Below are 17,758 nucleotides of genomic sequence, written 5' to 3' on the forward strand. Positions count from 1 at the left end.
TCTGAGTTCGAGCCTAAATTTGCATGTGATTAGGAATCATTTTTAACATCCAATATGGCATCCTTGGTTTCACCTTTTTTCAGCCCCATTTTGCATCTTGTTTTATGTCTTTTCTTACATCTTTTTTTTTCCTTTTTTGCACCCAAGTTTGCATCCCAAATTTACACCATTATTTGCATCATCATTTGGCATATTAATTTGTAACGTTTTTTGCTTCTTTTTAACGCTCAACTTTGCATCTTATTTTACATCTAGTTGTTGTCTTTTTTTGCATCTAATTTGGTGCCCATTTATGTGTCCTTGTTTTTGCCCAATTTGATATCCTTTTGTATGCCATGTTTTGTTCCCTTCTTTGTGTCAACTATTGCACAATTTTTCACTTCTAATTTAAAACACTTTGTATGTCAATTGTTTGCATTTTTGTATTAATTCCTAGTTTAACATCCAATTTTACTTTCAATTTTGCATCCATGGTTACATCCGCATTTGACTTCTTATATAGAGTATATTTTTCTTTACATATATGACCCCCTTTATAGATTCATAGTGAAATATATGATAGTTTCTAAATATTATTAAAGCAGATATCACAATTCAAAATCATTTGTAAAGAAATTTAAGAGAAATTGACAACATCCATCCAAAAAAATAACAATGTGTCATTAACAATTTTCAAAACATGTATAAAATAGCAACATAATACTAATAAAATCAGTATTATTTTTAATCAAAACAAGTAAAATTCAAATATGATTAACAAATCAAAATATTTCATGAATATCATTATTCTACGATAAATTAACAACATACATAAATCAAACTCATCGTATGATTACAAAATCAAAATGTCTCATTGATATAGGGTAAATTCACAACACCCATCTAAACATAGCAATGTCATTCTACACAATAATTTCTTCATAAAAACAATGCATGTGCATGCATAGCTACCACCACCAAGATCATCCTCATGATCATATTGACCATCCTCATTACTCTGATCCACATCATCACCAACACCGCAACTATCATCATCATCTCCTCCTTCACCACCATCATCCTCATCCTCATCCTCATCATCTCCTGATATATGTTGAACATAATTTGGATCATCGTCTTGGCAATCATTACCTATAGCATTCTGACAAAAAAAATCAATATTACATGTTAGTATTAATTACATAACGCAACGCATGTTTTTGTTATACAATGTTAACCATAAAATGAGGTAAGATATAATATCTAATAGTACTAAAAAATAAAATGAAAATATGGTTTAAAAGTATATTGGAAATCCAACTAAGATTACATACCATAGAGTCCATCCAAACAACAAATTCAACCCATCTCTTTTGCTGCAACACCTCCTTTTCCAAATGATTTGGAGGTCTTCCATATTTTAGTTCCTATCAATCAGTAAATAGGGAGAAATTAGATAACAATGACTTTCTTCTAGTACAAAATTTATTAAAAAAATATCACATGTTTAATATACTTACAAAGGTTGTTATCAGTGCTTTTAAACCTTTCTAGCCACTACGATAAGTGACTTTTGTCTTGGTTAACCTCGCCTTGGATGCCTTGTCCTTAAACATAAACCAATTCAATTTATTTTCACACAAATACATGTCTAAGATACTTATAAGTATTAATACATTCTAAATAATGTTTAATGAAAAATTCAATACCTGAATGCTCTCATTGCCGGCTTTTCTTTGTGCATCCAACTTCTCATATGATTTTACAAGTTCTTTCCATACTTTAAAAGGTATGTCAATAGGTCTTTGTTTCAGTCGTTGATCTTGAGGCATTTTTTTAATTTTTCTTGTTTGGTTAAAAATGTTGGTTAAAAAAAACTGAACAAGTAATTCACATCAATGGCATGGGGACTCTATGGATATGTGTAAAAAAATGGCTATAAAGAAAACATCCAAAAAACATATGAGCTCTCCCTTTGATGGTCACTTGGGGCATATGGCTGGAAAGGAACAACTCCATTTTCGAAAATGAAGGACAATCCTTTCTCAAAGTCCTTCCTAATATTTGCTCCAAATGTCTTAAAATGAAAAACAAAATTCAAACGTCATCCTTAAACATCTCCCTTAAATATAACGTTGGACCATAAATTCTTCACTTTTATTGTTATCGGCTCTGGAATGATTTTTCTATATGCAATTATATAATGAAATATGTGTGCACTAATGAAAAAACATCGAGTTTCATTTTTCATAATCACAAACAATGAAAAAAGAATGACACGTAACTAGCATCATTTTGGAAATTTTATATTTATTAAAAATCTTTAACATGTTTTCCTCCCATATCTCATAAAAAGGTGTGAAATTTTTTATATACTCTCCAATAAGCACTACAACAAAACCAGCGATTTGGAGGTTTTACACTAAGTTTTTCAACATCGAGCTTACTAGGGCTTGCACCACCTGGGTTATTAGTAAGAATCTCATGAGGTTTGCATAGCCATGATTATTAGAATCAAAATAGTAGGGTTTGCACTAAAAAACAGTTCATAGAGCTTTCCTGCTGGGGAGAAAATCACAAGTTCAACTTCTGCAGTGCAGAGCACCGAGAGCTCGTAAGCTTTCTTCAGCAATCCACCTACGTTTGGAAAATGTAGCCTGCCTGCTGGCGATGTTCTCAATCCTCTTCCTCTGCATCTTTCCCCTCACTATTCTCGTATGTCCTCTTTCATTTTTCCCTCCAAACAAACCCTCTCAAATTGAGAAAGCAGAACAACTCACTCGATGAGAATCCGAATCCAATTATCGCTTCTAACAATAACCCAATACGATACCAGAAGTGATTACACAAAACCTCATTGACTCTTCATTTGTTTGGAAAAGAGCCAAGCATATACTTCTGACGATGGTTTCCATCTCAAGTCTGGCTCGCAGGACGTCGCTTAGTCAATTGCGAGAAAAATTTTCCACCTGCCTGTCACATACGGTTTGTCACACTATATATTAAAATAAGGTTGATCATACTAACAATAAGGTTGTATAGTTTAAAAGGAGGGCTCTCCTGACTGCATTTGGTTGGTTTATAGAAAAGATTGCTGGAATGTGTAATGTGAATGCTCTGCTAACTGTTTTTTAAGCATTTGGAAGTATTAAAACCCCCTAGGATAATTAATGTAAGACCTGTTAATTAATGTGTAAAGATGGCTATTGTCCTTGGGCTACCTTAGCTGTTCGTGTTTAGTGATCTGTGGTATTATGACTCCTCAAGTCACTATTAAACCATGAGAACCATGCCCAGGCAGACTAGTGTGACATTGTGGATGAGAACCAAAACTAGACTCCTATAACCTCCTTTTTCATCCTTTAATTGCAGAATTAACTGACTGTTCTAGTAATCGTTCTTGAGCACCTGAAGATGTGCACCTTAAATAATAAGAATAATACCCTGTAACATATGAATAGTCCATCCTGTGCATGTAGGATATGCACATGAGGTCCAATAAAATCACTAACCAGAATACCAGATGTTATTAAAGCCTCTACAGGTTGATATATATGAATGTTACAGTGTGCAGGAGTATGATTCAATTTCATACGAAAATACAAAACATCTGATAGGATTTCCTTATACCTCATAGGCAAACAACCATTGTCCCTTCTATAGATGAGCAGAATAAGTGCTTGGTTCTCTACACTAAATAAAGACAAAGTATAGTAATTATTGCTGACAAAATAGGATTTAAATCGCGGTTCAATTGCTTGACATTCAGCTGGTCACAGAATTGTAGAGTGCATAATCATAAGTGATGTTGCGAGCCTCATTGCTCAAAGTCTAAGGGTCTTGCAAGCCATAATCACAGCCATGTATGGCATATCTTGTGATTATGGCATTTTATGAGGTCAATTCTTGTGAAGACATTTCAGTTTATAATAAATTTTGAACCTCAACAGAGTTTTGGCAAGACCTGGCTGAGCTAGGACATCAACAACACAACTGATATGAATGACATAATCTAGCCTCAAGAGGGAGCCTCTTTTGTTTCATCACTCTAACAATCTATGAAGTGGTGGAAAGCATAACAACTTCCCCTTGAATATGACACCTAAACTGAGTACAAATCCTTAATGATGCAGCCCTTGGTGCATGTCTCTCAAAGTATCGATATTTCAAATGTTGAAAGCTCTTGTGCCCATTTGATATGCATTCGATTGCAGTTCCCCTGAAGAAAGAATCTTATAAAGGTGAGGCCATGGCCAATATGTTAGCCATATCCATTGGAGTTGCCATTGCTTGACAACTTTAGTGTGATCAGTCCCACCATGATTCACATGGGCTTCTACTCAACACTAGTTGTTGCTATTGTAAGAGTCTTCAAGCTCGTTGAACCCATAGTATTGATAAGTGTATTCTTTGGGTCTCTGGTTTTCAAATTCTGCCTATGTTTTCCTCTCAATATCATTATTTCAAATGCTGAAAGCTCTAATTCCCATTGCTGTGTATTTGATTGTGGTTTCCCTGAAGAAAGAAGCTTATAAAGGTGAGCCCGAGGCCAATATGTTGGCCATATCCATTGGAGTTACTATTTCAGCTTATGGGGAGGCCAAGATGAATGCATGGGAGGTGATTCTCCAGTTAAGTGCAGTTGCATGTGAGACTACCCAATTGGTTCTCATACAAATTCCACGAACATCAAAAGGGATTAAGTTGAATCCCATCACATCTTTGTTTCTCCTTGTTGCCTTGTTTTTCTCAGCACCCCCTGGGCCTTAGTAGAATACCCATTTCTGATAATCAGTGTCTCTTCCTTTGATTTGGATTACATGACAATCCTGCTTGTGCCTTGGCTCTTAATCTTGCAGTATTTCTTCTGATAGGAAAGACTTCAGCCTTGACTATGAATGTTGCTGGTCTTGTCAAGGACTGGCTGCTCATAACATAATCTTTGTCTGTAATAAATGAAAAGGTTACAGTCATAAACTTGAGTGGGTGTGGACTGGCTTTTCTGGCTGTCTGTTACTATAATCATTTGAAACTTCAAGCTCTCAAGTCCAATGAAAACCAACCAAAGTACCTCAGCAGTGCAGCTGATGCCAATGATGAAGGAGAAGGTTTGATAATGACGAGTGGGAGATTCTCAATCAGAGATTCAGAACCAGTAGAGAAAAATCAAACTCAAGCTTCAGGATTAGGTATTTAGATCATTAATATTGTCTTGTGCTAGAGATTACTGTTCTTGGATTGGCTCCTCTATGCCCAGATCTATTTGCAGGGAACAGGCCAATCATTCACAGTGAAGAAGATAATGACAAGATTAGTGTATAATGATGGACAGGATGGTGCCATGGTGCCAACCTAAATCTCAAGTAAGGAGACATCTGTTCATCAATTTGTCAAGAAGCATGGCCTACAATTCAATTACTCTAAGCCTATCACTTCTTCCACCTGTCAAATAAATTGTTTCCTGTTTGTTTAGTTTGACAAAAGCAACATTGAAGAAGAACGTATTTTCACTTGCACTAGGATTTGTAATTTTGTATATAATTGGACTTAAGAAAAGGATTGTTAAACATGTAAATCATAGATTGTGGAGGAGCTCTTTATGTCCAACCTTTATACCATGCAACCACAACCACTAGACATCTCATCTATCAAATCATAGACTATGCAACCCATCAAAGGGAACAACAAAGTGAAGAAGAACCAACGACACATTTGATCAGCCACAAAAACAAATTTCCAAATATGAGAAGGTATCTATGATGCAGGAAACATGGCCCGCCCCTGCATACCAGCTGCGTTTTCATATCGAGCCACTGAAACACAACTAAAATGCTCTTGAAACACATTTCAATTCATATGAAATGTATTTTCACATGGGAAACGCATTTCAATTCATATGAAACATATTTCACATGAGAAACGCATTTCAATTCATATGAAACATATTTCACATGGGAAATGCATTTCAACATCTGTACAACGTGTTTCTAAATGAAATTTGTTTGATTTTGCCTTGATTTAAATGTTGGGAACAACATTTTTTTGTTTTAATAACTAATTAGAGGATAATTATGAATTCATGAGACTTTTAGAAACTTCATACACTAGAAATATTTATTTAAGACTGGGTTTCACTCTCAATTTGCGTTAAAATGATGGCAATTAATGGTAATGTTAAAGTCTTAAAGTAAAACCTTTACTTAAATTTTTAACATTACCATTCATTGTCTTGAGATGTTTAAAAGCGGTTCCCATCTCCTCTAACTTCATATCGAGAAAGTAGAACTTCATATCCCATTCAAAATTCAACAGAGTTAACATTTTTCGAGATTTCAGGATTGTCAATTAATCAAAAGCACCAAGTGCTTTATGTACCTCAATGTTAGTGATATTGCTTATTTGACTCCTCTATCATTGCCTTAGCAAAACTGTACCCTTCCCTCAAACAAAAAATCAATGATTGGGCACACTAAGCTTTTCATACCATATTTTAAAGTTTGGATTACGTAGTTTCATCATGTTAAAATCGGCAACTAGGGCCAAACTCCACATGGGTCATCTTATTTATGACAACTGATATTTTTCTTGGATTCCTCTCTCCGAGAGGTGTAGGAGTGATCTAAAGATCATCCGATTCTGACATGTACAAATGAAGTTATGAATTTACTTTGATTATGGACAAATTGTCAAGGTCGGCCAACAAACTTATGCAGGCTCAGAATCCCAACAGTCACGTCTATTCATCCTCAACGTTTGCTATAAATACATGATGCCTTAGCCTCATTTGGATACACTCATCTTCACACTTCTCTCTCTCTCTCTCCTCGTTCATTGGGTACGGATTTCTAGGCATCTCTCTCTCCACACGTCTGAAATTTCAGGAAAGCAAAATTTCAAGAGGCCGAAATTTCAAGAGACCGAATTTCTGGACAGTTTGACCAAGCGTTGACCAACATGAGTTGACCTCCTTTGACTACGTTTTGTGGGGGCTATCTCTATTTGGGCAAGCCGCATTTCTAGGCACAGAAATTGAGGCCAAACATTGACTTTGACCAACGTTGACTGCAGCTAGGGCTAACCACAGGTTGGTTGTTTGACCAAATTTGACTGCGCTGATTTTGGGTTCTTTTGAGGGTTGATTCATCTTGTTGTTTGGAGGCCGAAGTTGACTGAAGTTGACCAATTTATGAGGGTCAAATCTGCCCTGTTGACCAGCAATGACTTTTCTGGTTAGGTCTCTTTTGCCGCTGTCATTAATTATCAGATCTGTAAATTGTAATATCTCTCTCTCTCTCTGCTGAATTATTGAAGAATATAAGAAGAATTGATCAAGAGTTTCCCCACATTGGGGTTAAGTGATGGTGGAATATTGCTTGTCATTTATGTTTGTCATGTAAATGTTCTTGCTCATTTATTCATAATGATTTCTTTCCACATTTCAATATATATATATATATATATATATATATATATATATATATATATATAAGTGTGGAAAATAGTAGTGAGTAAGGTCTTCTTTGAATTGTGACTTAGTCAAAGAGACCACAAGCAATCCTATCTTTGATGTGCACGAGTTCCTAAAAGTTAGGTCAAGTTCCTAAAAATTAGGATGAGTTCATAAAACAGTTTAACTCGTGCGTATAGTTGGAGGCTCAATTGTTTGTCTCCTAGTGCGAATTATTTTTGGAAAAGGACAAGCAAGTGAGCTTCAGTATCTAAATTGAGGCAGGATGAGTTACATGACTCAGTTAGACTCGGTTAACTAGTCAATCACAAGACCGAGATTCAAAAATAAACTTGCTAGATATACCTTATGTGAATTGCTTGTAAGAAGGACGAAGGCACAGAATTGAATCATTGTTTTGTGAGCACAAGGTTGTGAGACAAGACAATAGAGAGCACGAGTTTTGTGTGTGAGCTAGCAGAGCTAGGAAGAGTGTGAAGGAGAGGCCTATACGCAGAGTTTTGGCACAGAAAATCCTTGTTGGTGTACGCAGGAATTAGGAGTAATTCCTAGAAGATAGGGCCACTATTGAGCTAGGAAATAAGAGGCTTCCAACGAAAGGAAATAGTGGCAAGCCAGCGCAGAGATTTAGGAGCTAAGGACAGGGTTGTTGCAAGCAGGTTTCAGTTAAGTGTCAATAGAAAGAACAGTGTTGTTCTCTAGTGAAACAATTTGCTTTGGATTAATTCTATTTGCTCAACTTTCTCAATAAAATTCTATAGCTAGCAGAGGGTTTTCCTAGTACGGTTCCCTACAAAAATCCTGTCTTGGTGTTACAAATTAGTTTCAAAATTGTTTACTACAGCAGTTGCAAGATTTTTAAGGAAATTCTACATGGTATCGGAGCAAGGAACAGAATAAATACCAACACAAGTTGATTGGCACATCCTAGTGCAACATCATAAGGAGAATCTCCCTGAAATAGTCATAGCCCAAAGGAGCCTAGCAAAGTGGAGAAGAGGATTGGTTTTGGTTTGTTTTTCTTGTAACTAATTAGGCCAAGTTAGGCAGGAGCAAGTAGCTTGCAAGAGGAGCATTTTGGGTAGTCTTTTTGTGCATTATTTGTGGTGCAAACAACTTGCAAAATAGACCAAGTTTTTTATGTGTTATTACAGGAGAGATTAAGCCCTAGTTTAGGGCTGGTCTATGTTCTTAAGGAGCTGGAACAACAATATATAAGAGGACAAGAGCTAACACATAGAAGAGGAACCTGTGGAGAAATGTTTGCAAAGTTTTGAGGCAACAAACTATGGGTTGACGTAGGTGAAAGATGCCCTAATCAGAGGGTCGAAAACTTCAGGTAATTGCACAGGGGTGTGACCTAGAGAAGCAGAAGAAGTCTCTATTGGTTAAGGTATGTTGAATGTTATTCTCAAGTTGATGTTCTACTAAGTGGATGAGGTCCCATTGGACAATTGTGTGGGCAGCTTAAGTGTACAGGTTGGAGGGTTGTTAGAAGTTGCCCTATTGTGCCCTAAGTACAGCCTCTTGTGAAGGACTACTAAGCTATTAGTGGGCAGGTGTTGGAGAGCTCTCTGGGAAAGCAGGACGGCGTACCAAGGTTTGAGAGCAGATAACTATTTAGAGGGAGCATCAAACTTCGTTTCATGGAAAGGGAGGATCATGATAGTTTTGAAGGATAATGGGGTGGGAGAATTTGTGAAGCAGGCTATACCACCACTACAAGATCCCCAACAGTTGACTCGGCATACTAAGAATGATATCAAGGCAAGGACGATTATTCTAGAAGGGGTCAGAGATCATATATTTCCTCATATCCATGAGAAGAAGACAGCTTATGAGATGTTCAAAACTATTTTAGATCTATATCAGAGTACCAGCGATACCAAGAAGCTTGCTCTTAAGGAGAAGCTAAGGAGTATCTAGGTGAACAAGGATGAGTCCATTGTCACGTATTTGTCAAAATTCACTCATGAGTATACCAGAGCATGACCTTGTGAGTTTTGCTCTTCTACGACTTCACAAGTCTTGGTATGAGTTCCAGGATGTTGTCAATGACAGAGATAATTTTCCTAGTTGGGAAATGCTATTGACTGACTACGTTCAGGAAGATATCCGAAGAAGGACCAAAAATGGTAGATCGATGAAGACAGAGGACAAGGAGAACTTTTCCATAACAAGCAAGAGTAGCAAGACCAAGGGCACGGAGGGCTAAGGAGTGGTCGAGTCTAGTCAAAAGGGCAAGTAAAAGGATCTAAGAAAGGTCAAGTGCTTCCATTGTCATGAGTTTGGACACTATGCCACTAAGTGTCCTAAGCGAAAGAACGAGTCCAGTGAGGATCATGTAGCTACATCAGCAAAGCTAGATGCATTTTTTGCCCAGTTCGAGAAATATTTATCATTGATTGCTTGCATGCCAAGCTCAGCAGACAGCAGTGTATGGTATATTGATTCGGTAGCATCCTTCCACATGACCAAAAAAAAAGAAAAATTTTAGACACCTGAAGGAGAAGGACGTTTAGTTTCAAATTGAGAGGAATTGGTACTCTCAGTTTTCAGAGGGAGTAAAGTAATCCCCTCCATCTCAGAGATGTCTTTTATGTTCCAAGATTAAAGCAGAATCTTGTTTGGATAACTACCCTTGAGGACAAGGATTATGATGTCATTTTCAGCAAAGGTAAGGCTTACCTCCAGCACTTAGCTTTTGGATGTAAGAAGCAGATAGGTGTGAGGATGAAAAATCACTACAAGTTCTAGGTAGAGACAAGTGCAACCTTGAGCAGCAAGGCAAGGAGAGCTCAGAGTAGAGAATTGATGGTTGAGGAGAGCAAAACCCAAAGGGAGTCCTTAGAGCAAGAGCAGATTAGAGTACCTAAGAAAAGCTACTCAAGAGTCAAGATGGAGCCTCAGCCAATATGTCTGTTTAAGTCTAAGGAGCCCTTAGAGCAAGAGCAGATTAGAGTACCTGAGAAGAAGCTACTCAAGATGGAGCCTCAGCCAATATCTCAGTTTAAGTCTAAGGAGTCCTTAGAGCAAGAGCAGATTAGAGTACCTGAGAAGAAGCTACTCAAGATGAAGCCTCAGCCAGTATCTCAATTTGAGTATAAGCTAGTTGGCAGTTGGGCCAACCAACAAGATGATGAGGAGCATAGCCGAAGGCGAGTCGAGGCAGCGACTCAAGCAATGACTCCCAGCATAGGGAGAGTTTGAGCCAAGTGGGCAAAGGATTTGTTTAAGGGAGATCAAGGGAGAGTTGGATCTTCCAATATCACCTTCAACCAAAGGAAGCAGCCACAAAGGTACACAGGGTGCATGGCCCTTATGACTGAAGTGATAGACTCACAGAGCATGGTGGGAAAGAAAAGGTCTTATCAGGTTCCGCAAAAGAAGGCAAAGTCTTCTAGTTCAGCGGAAGAAGTTGTAACAACGGAGAACGTGGTAGTATTGGAGATAGATCCAAGTGGACGAGGTTCTTCCAAAAGCACCTTTCTCGCTAAGAGGGAATGTTGAAAATAGAAGCGAGTAAGGTCTTCTTTGACTTGTTCCTTAGTCAAAGAGACCACAAGCACTCATGTCTTTAGCATGCATGAGTTCCTAAAAGTTAGGACGAGTTCCTAAAAATTAGGTCGAGTTCATGAAGCAGTTTAACTCATGTGTATAGTTGGAGGCTCAGTTGTTTGTCTCCTAGTGCGAGTTATCTTTGGCAAACGACAAGCAAGTGAGCCTCAGTTTCTAAATTGAGGCAAGACGAATTACATGAGTCAGTTAGACTCAGTTAACTAGTCAATCACAAGACCGAGTTCAAAAAATAAACTTGCCAAATTTAGTTGATGTGAATTGCTTATAAGGAGGACGAAGGCACAAAAATGGATCACTATTTTGTGAGCACAACATTGTGTTGAGAATATAGTACCAAGGAAGTGTTTCCTAGGAATTTATCCTTTTGGCCTAGGAATACACATTAATATCCTTTTCTCTAAGTGACATTATGTGTTTATTAATGTCAAGGAGCTAAAGAAGCTTTTATGAGTTGTGTACCTTGTAATTCTAATTTATTAAAGTCACATGGGTTATTAAAGTGACTTTGTGTAAAGTACTAAGTCCACTTTATGTTAATAAGGTAACCTTTATATTTTAAAACTCACTTTATGAGCGACAAAGTGACCATGGTACTAAAACATTAAAAGGTTAAGTGAGGGGTCATCATGAGAAAGGGGTCTAATGGGAGCTTGATCTCAACTATAGATCTCATTAGCTGAGATTTAATCTCAGCCCTTGATCTTTAGCCTTTAGGGTTAGGTTTCCCTCTCAAAAGAAAAACAGAAGTTAAAGGAAATGAATGATTCTTCATTATTCTTCTCAAAGGAAAGAGGAGGGTGTAGGGAAGCTTGAGAGGAGATCGAGACAGCTAAAGGAGGAGGCTGTGTTCCAAGGTGAACTCAAATTAGAGCAGAACGTAACCATGTTGTGCAGCTTGCATTTGGAGGCAGCAAGGAAGAGCTCCTTCATTCAATCCTCTTGAGAACTATTGAGGAGAGGAAAGGAGATAGGAGGAAGAGAATTTTTGTGAAGAAATTCTACAGCAAGAACTAGGAACAAGACCACAGTTAATCAAATCCCTAGAAGGCCGAGTTAAAGCTAAAAAGGGAGCACGAAATTTTGGAAGACTGTCATAGCCAGTGGTTGCACACAGGTCAAAGGCTTATTAGGAGTCAAGTTTGGTTACTCCTCACCGTAGGCAAGTGTTTTAGCAGCATATTTCTCTGCCAGCGTATTTATGTGGGACACAGTGAGATTCTTGGGCCAAGACCAGCAAAAATCTCAAGCCTGGTTTTAGTGGTATATCAATGATATTTAGAGAGCTGTTTTGGAGTGTATTTGCTCAAATTCCAGGGAGGTTAAACGCTGATAAAAAAACCTGTGCATATTTGCTGTGATGAACCCGAGTTTCAAGGAACCTGTGACTGTCAGTGTGGCTTGAATTCCTAAGAAGAAGGAGCATTTCAGAGGACTGTAATTTCAACATGAACATTTGTTGAAGACAGTTCAGAACTCAGTTTGAGAATGGGATTTCAGTGATGCTTCGTCAAAGAAACAAAATAAAATCCTCCTAGAAGAACTGGTTTTCCCCGCTGCGGGGTTTTTCTAGGATCATGTTGACCAAAAACAGTGTAAAATTCATGTGTGTGCTTGCCTTATTTTTTCTCTTATCAGCTGAAAGTGAAATGTAGAGTACCTCTATGTTGTTTCAAGTTAAATGCAGAAAATGATAAAATGATGTGTATATCAGTCATATGCTATTGATGGGTTTTGGGCATTAAACCTTGCAAGAATTTGAAACTGGGTGGGCTACAGCATGAGCAGACATTAATTTTTTACAGGTTGTGAGACCAAACAATAGAGTGCGAGTTTTGTGTGTGAGCTGGCAGAGCTAGGAAGAGCATGAAGGAGAGGCCCCTGCACAGAGTTTTGGCAGAGAAAATCCATGCTAGTGTGCGCTAGAAATCATGAGTAATTCCTAGAAGATAGGGCCACTATTGCACTAGAAAATAGAGGCTTCCAGCACAAGGAAACAGGGGCAGGCCAGCACAAGGATTTAGGAGCTAAGGACAGGGTTGTTGCAAGCAGTTTTCAGCTAAGTGTCAGCAGAAAGAACAACCTTGTTCTGTAGTGAAACAGTTTTCCTTGTAATTAATTTTATTTGCTCAACTTTGTCAATAAAAATCTACAGCTAGCAGAGGGTTTTCCATGTAGGGTTCCATAGAAAAATCCTGTGTTATTGTATTGTATGAATGTGTTTTTAACTCTTTTTTATTCCGCTGCAAAAGAGTAGAGAAACTCTGTGTCTTGGTGTCACAAATTAGTTTCAGAATTGTTCACTACAGCAGTTGCAGAATTTTCAAAGAAATTCTACAAAAAGGTGCTAATGGTTCCCTATAACGCTAAATCTGGGCACATTGCTCCATCATGATAAGAGGAAGCTGGTTCAAAAGAAAAAAGTCTGGAAGTAAGGTTGCCCTCAGGTGCAAAATCATATTATAGAAAAGCAAGAGGTTACAAAATAAGAAAACTCAACCAAGTGAGACTATCATATAAAGCATGAAAGGAAACTGTTTGAGGAAACTGATCGGCCCGATGTTCTTGCGCAATGTTAATTTTCTCTGTTTTGTTTTGCTTCCACCAAGTAAATACATGTAAGTGAGCGTTTATGATATCACAATATAGCCAGCATTGTTTCTCATATTCTACTCAGAAGCACCTTACAATCCTAGTTTCAGGATATGTGCATTAATTTAAAAATAAAATCAAAAAAAAAATCCTTTGCAAACGACAAAAGCATTACCTCTTTGAAGAAGTGTCTAAAGAACAAATTAAACATAACTGCAATTCATCAAACGCAACTTTGTCTTGAAAAATGTGTCTTCGGGTACAGATTATCTTGTCTAGAATTACCATTAATTGTTGTCGACCAGAGAAATATCTGCCTCCGATCCATTCATCTGCACCTCAAGATAGCTATTTTGATTGCAATTCTGTTGTTTATAGCCCTTTGGAGGAAACTTTGGAATTTTGTGAAGTAAAGACAAATATGATAATGTGCATTGTTTTATTTGGTCAAATGAACCTATCTCCGTTAGATACGAAACATTATACATTTTGAATGTTATATTGGAAAAGTCTAACATGTTATTTCTATTCTATGCTTGCTGATATAAGAGCAATAAGCCCTCATAATCCTGACTCAAAAGAACAGAGAAAACAGAAATTTGTGAAAAGACTGAAATACCATGCCACAAATGCACCACTGTGATTGCCAAGAAATGCATCCAGATCTCTCTTTGCCTGATCGTATTGCTTTCCATGACAGACAAGTACAGCAACATACTCCTGCAAGTGGAAATTCAATCCCATTTATCAGTTCATCAAGCTTCATCCCCACTATTCCGATGGAAAGACAAAAAGCATGACTGGATGAAGGAAAGTGTATTTAATTTAAAATAGAAAGGGAGCTTATATTGCTTGTGTATATGATCAACGCTCGCTGAAAGAATGACAAACCCTCAATTCTAAACCCTAAGATAAACCTAAAGCTCCCGTGGTTTGAATTCAGAACTTGTTGTTTCCGGAATTCCTTGTTTTTTCGATTACAGAACATTGCGAAGGAGTTCAACAGTATTGAGAGCAGAAAAGACAAAGCAAACTTGATGATTCAGTATGTGTTCATATCTCAGGAAGTTCCATAAAGGTACTATCAATATTCCGGTAAATTTTCTCTGGTGTTCAGAATTTCATGCAATATCTTGCGAAGAATCCAAAATATAACAAATTCACCATCAAAGCGCATCAAATCCCACCAAAAATACACAGAAAAGCAAAACCCTAATTACCCGATAAAACAAACCATAGCCCGCTAAATGCATCTACCATAGAGTTTCTTCAGCACCCCATTGAAATGACAAATCTGATCATCATCAACAGGCGAACAAAACATCGAGAACCCGATAAAAACAGATCTTACTAAAAAGGAGAAAAATTAGAAGTAAATAACTGCCCAAATGCATCTTCCTTATAGTCAAGGTCCCATTTATGTGCACAGGAAAAGGGCCACCGAAGAGGCCATGAAAACAACTTTCAACTGAGAAAACAAAATCATGAAATAGCCATGGATTAAGAAATTCACATGTCAAGAAGGACATCCTCCTCTTCTTCGCCTGTGGTGACAGTAACCTCCTCAAGCTTAACAATGGGTGCAACCTGAGCTCCAGTGTCCTCTTCCTTTCCGGCATCATCCTCGTTCTCTCTCGAATCGTCATCTACTGCCCGTGTAAGAACAGGATCCTCCTGAGTTCCAGCCATCCCAATACCAGATAGTGCACAGAGGGAGGGCTCGAATGAAATCGATGGATCCAAAATATGCCAGAAACTCGCCCAATATCAGACACGAATGCGAAACCCCGAGGATTTTGGACAAAGGATTTAACTGTGCAAAAATGCTTTGAAGGCAAAGGGCAAAGAGGTCGACGGAGAGAAAACACTCTATATAAGGGTTTTTGAGGTCGATGGAGAGAAAACACTCTATATAAGGGTTTTGAAGAGGGAAGGCCGGTAGCTGTTAAAGATTGAGAGTAAAAGTAGCATCGTTAAAGATAATATAATAAATTATTACAGGGACGGTTGGGGGGTTTCAAAGGGAGAGAAGGCCATGGAATAACCCCTAAATCATCTCCAACATGAGAGGCCTACTTCATTCATGTTGTCATGTTGGGACCAGAGGTTGTTGTGCGTTTTTTGTTTTCGCAATTTTGAACTCTTTCCTCGGTGATATATTATTGTGTTTATTGTAATAATAATGGGATGGGGTTGAGGGGTTTGTAAATGAGATAAATATGGAAAAGTAATTAGAAATATTGGTTTTAAATTATTATAATAAGTATTGTTGTGGTTGATCCATGATAAGTTGTAGGGTAGTTGGTTTGTATGGGGTTTAGTTGTTACGAGGTCTTAAGTTCAAATTTCATGGGGAGGGGTTGAGAATGGAAGTCATTTTGGGGGCATCAAAACTATTCTAAGGGGCATCTTCCACTGAGCTTTACACAATCCTCGATGTTGAGGATGAAAATAATATGAATATGCCAAGCTCACTCTACAGCCTAGTATGGTTACAGCCATGTTTGTCCATCATTCCAAGGGGCATCTTCCACTGAGCTTTACACAATCCTCAATGTTGAGGATGAAAATAATATGAATATGCCAAGCTCACTCTACAGCCTAGTATGGTTACAACGATGTTTGTCCATCATCAAAGTTGAAATTTTGCTAGTGTCGGCCAAAATAAATTTAAAAAAAAAAATTAAAAAAAAAAATACAAAACATTTAAATAATGTTTGCTCATAAAAAATAATTGCCAATGAAGAAATTGGATCCCTCTCCGCTCATATTATATCTATATTTAAGATGGGTCTATGCTAGTGGATAACACAAAAATCACAAAGTGAAGAAGAGTTTAATTTCAAGTCAAAGCAAAACTTTGGGACTAGCGCAATTCATCTAACTTCTATTGAAATATACGTGTAATGTGATCTATATATATATATATATATATATATATATATATATATATATATATATATATATATATATATATATATATATAGTGTAATTGCTATTATGTTGTTAAATGGTTGTTTAATTAATGTTGGTTATTCGATGGCAAGATGGTTTTGTAACTCTTAATGATGTAATTGTTCATCTTCTTGGTTGTAGTGTGCCATGTTGTTGACATACAAATATTGTAATGGAGCCAAAAAATAATGACAGTAAAGCATAGTAGGAAGTTATAAGTTTATCCTCCTGGAAAAGAAAAATTGTGGAGTTAAAGAACCACTTCTAGGAAATCAATTTCCATCACATCCATAGGGAGCTAAATACAACTGTAGATTCTCTCTAAAAAAGAATTATTTGTCTGGAGACAGGTTACATATATTATGATGAATTAGTTGGCAACCCAGTTCAAAGTTCTCATTCGATGCCCATATACTAATATGGATCAGCTTTAAGTCAAATTTTCAATTAGTTATCAACTAGCTTACTATAAATTTCAAGTGAGTCTACATTCAGCTTTCAATTAGCCTCAAATACAATGTCTTTCTTTTTCTCTTGACAGGGCCTCTTCATGGTTGTATAATACACTTTCGGGAATTTTTTGTTACAGGCTAATGTCATTTCTAGTCACTGTCTTTGTTTTTCTCATAGTAGGGCCCTCTTCGTGGTTGTATAATACACTTTCTACAATTTTTGGTTGCATGCTATTGTCATTTCTAGTCAGTCTTATAATTTGCAGAAGAAAAAAAATTGTAAAACCCTGGTTTTACGACAACTTCTTTTTCTCTTCTTCTGGGTCGTGATGCCTTGTCTTCTGGCAACCCATTGTAATGACAGAAGTTACAATCTTTTTGTCAATGTTTGTGCTTTTTTTCTTCCTCGTGAATAACAAAAGGGTCCTTTTTTTCTATAGTAATAAGAAGAAGAAGAATAAGAAGAAAGATATTGTAATGGTTATGTCATGGTTGGCATTCCTAAATATAAGCAGATATAGGATAAGCATGCATGCATATTAGAACTTGGTGCGCATGGATGGAATTCAATGTGCCAAATGATGTAGATGTTTCACAAGCATGGGGTGTGACATTTCAACCCTAGTTATCAATAGTGATGAGAGGCCACCAAGGACAATACCCCTTGGACCCTATGATAAGTGTTGCACATTTTGGTGTTAGGAGTGGAAGGGTAAGCTTGGTTCGAGGAGGTTGG

At 37.3% G+C, this 17,758-nt stretch overlaps 1 protein-coding gene across 1 annotated transcript; it reads right to left on the bottom strand.

The window, feature by feature from the left end:
- Nucleotides 1-753: 753 nt before the first annotated feature.
- Nucleotides 754-14,338, bottom strand: LOC149139182 (uncharacterized). The gene is made up of 4 exons (XM_089447558.1): nucleotides 14,235-14,338; nucleotides 1,500-1,586; nucleotides 1,314-1,406; nucleotides 754-1,141 (listed from the first exon to the last, which is right to left on the bottom strand). Exons 3-4 carry the CDS (start codon nucleotides 1,323-1,325, stop codon nucleotides 851-853), a joined length of 303 nt encoding a protein of 100 aa, XP_089303684.1. The 5' UTR covers nucleotides 1,326-1,406; nucleotides 1,500-1,586; nucleotides 14,235-14,338; the 3' UTR covers nucleotides 754-850.
- Between the last annotated feature and the right edge of the window lie 3,420 nt (nucleotides 14,339-17,758).

Source organism: Pinus tabuliformis, chromosome X (genome assembly GCF_031772625.1).
Source record: "Pinus tabuliformis cultivar Carrire ecotype Pingquan chromosome X, CPIR1, whole genome shotgun sequence".
NCBI classification, from domain to species: Eukaryota; Viridiplantae; Streptophyta; class Pinopsida; order Pinales; family Pinaceae; genus Pinus; species Pinus tabuliformis.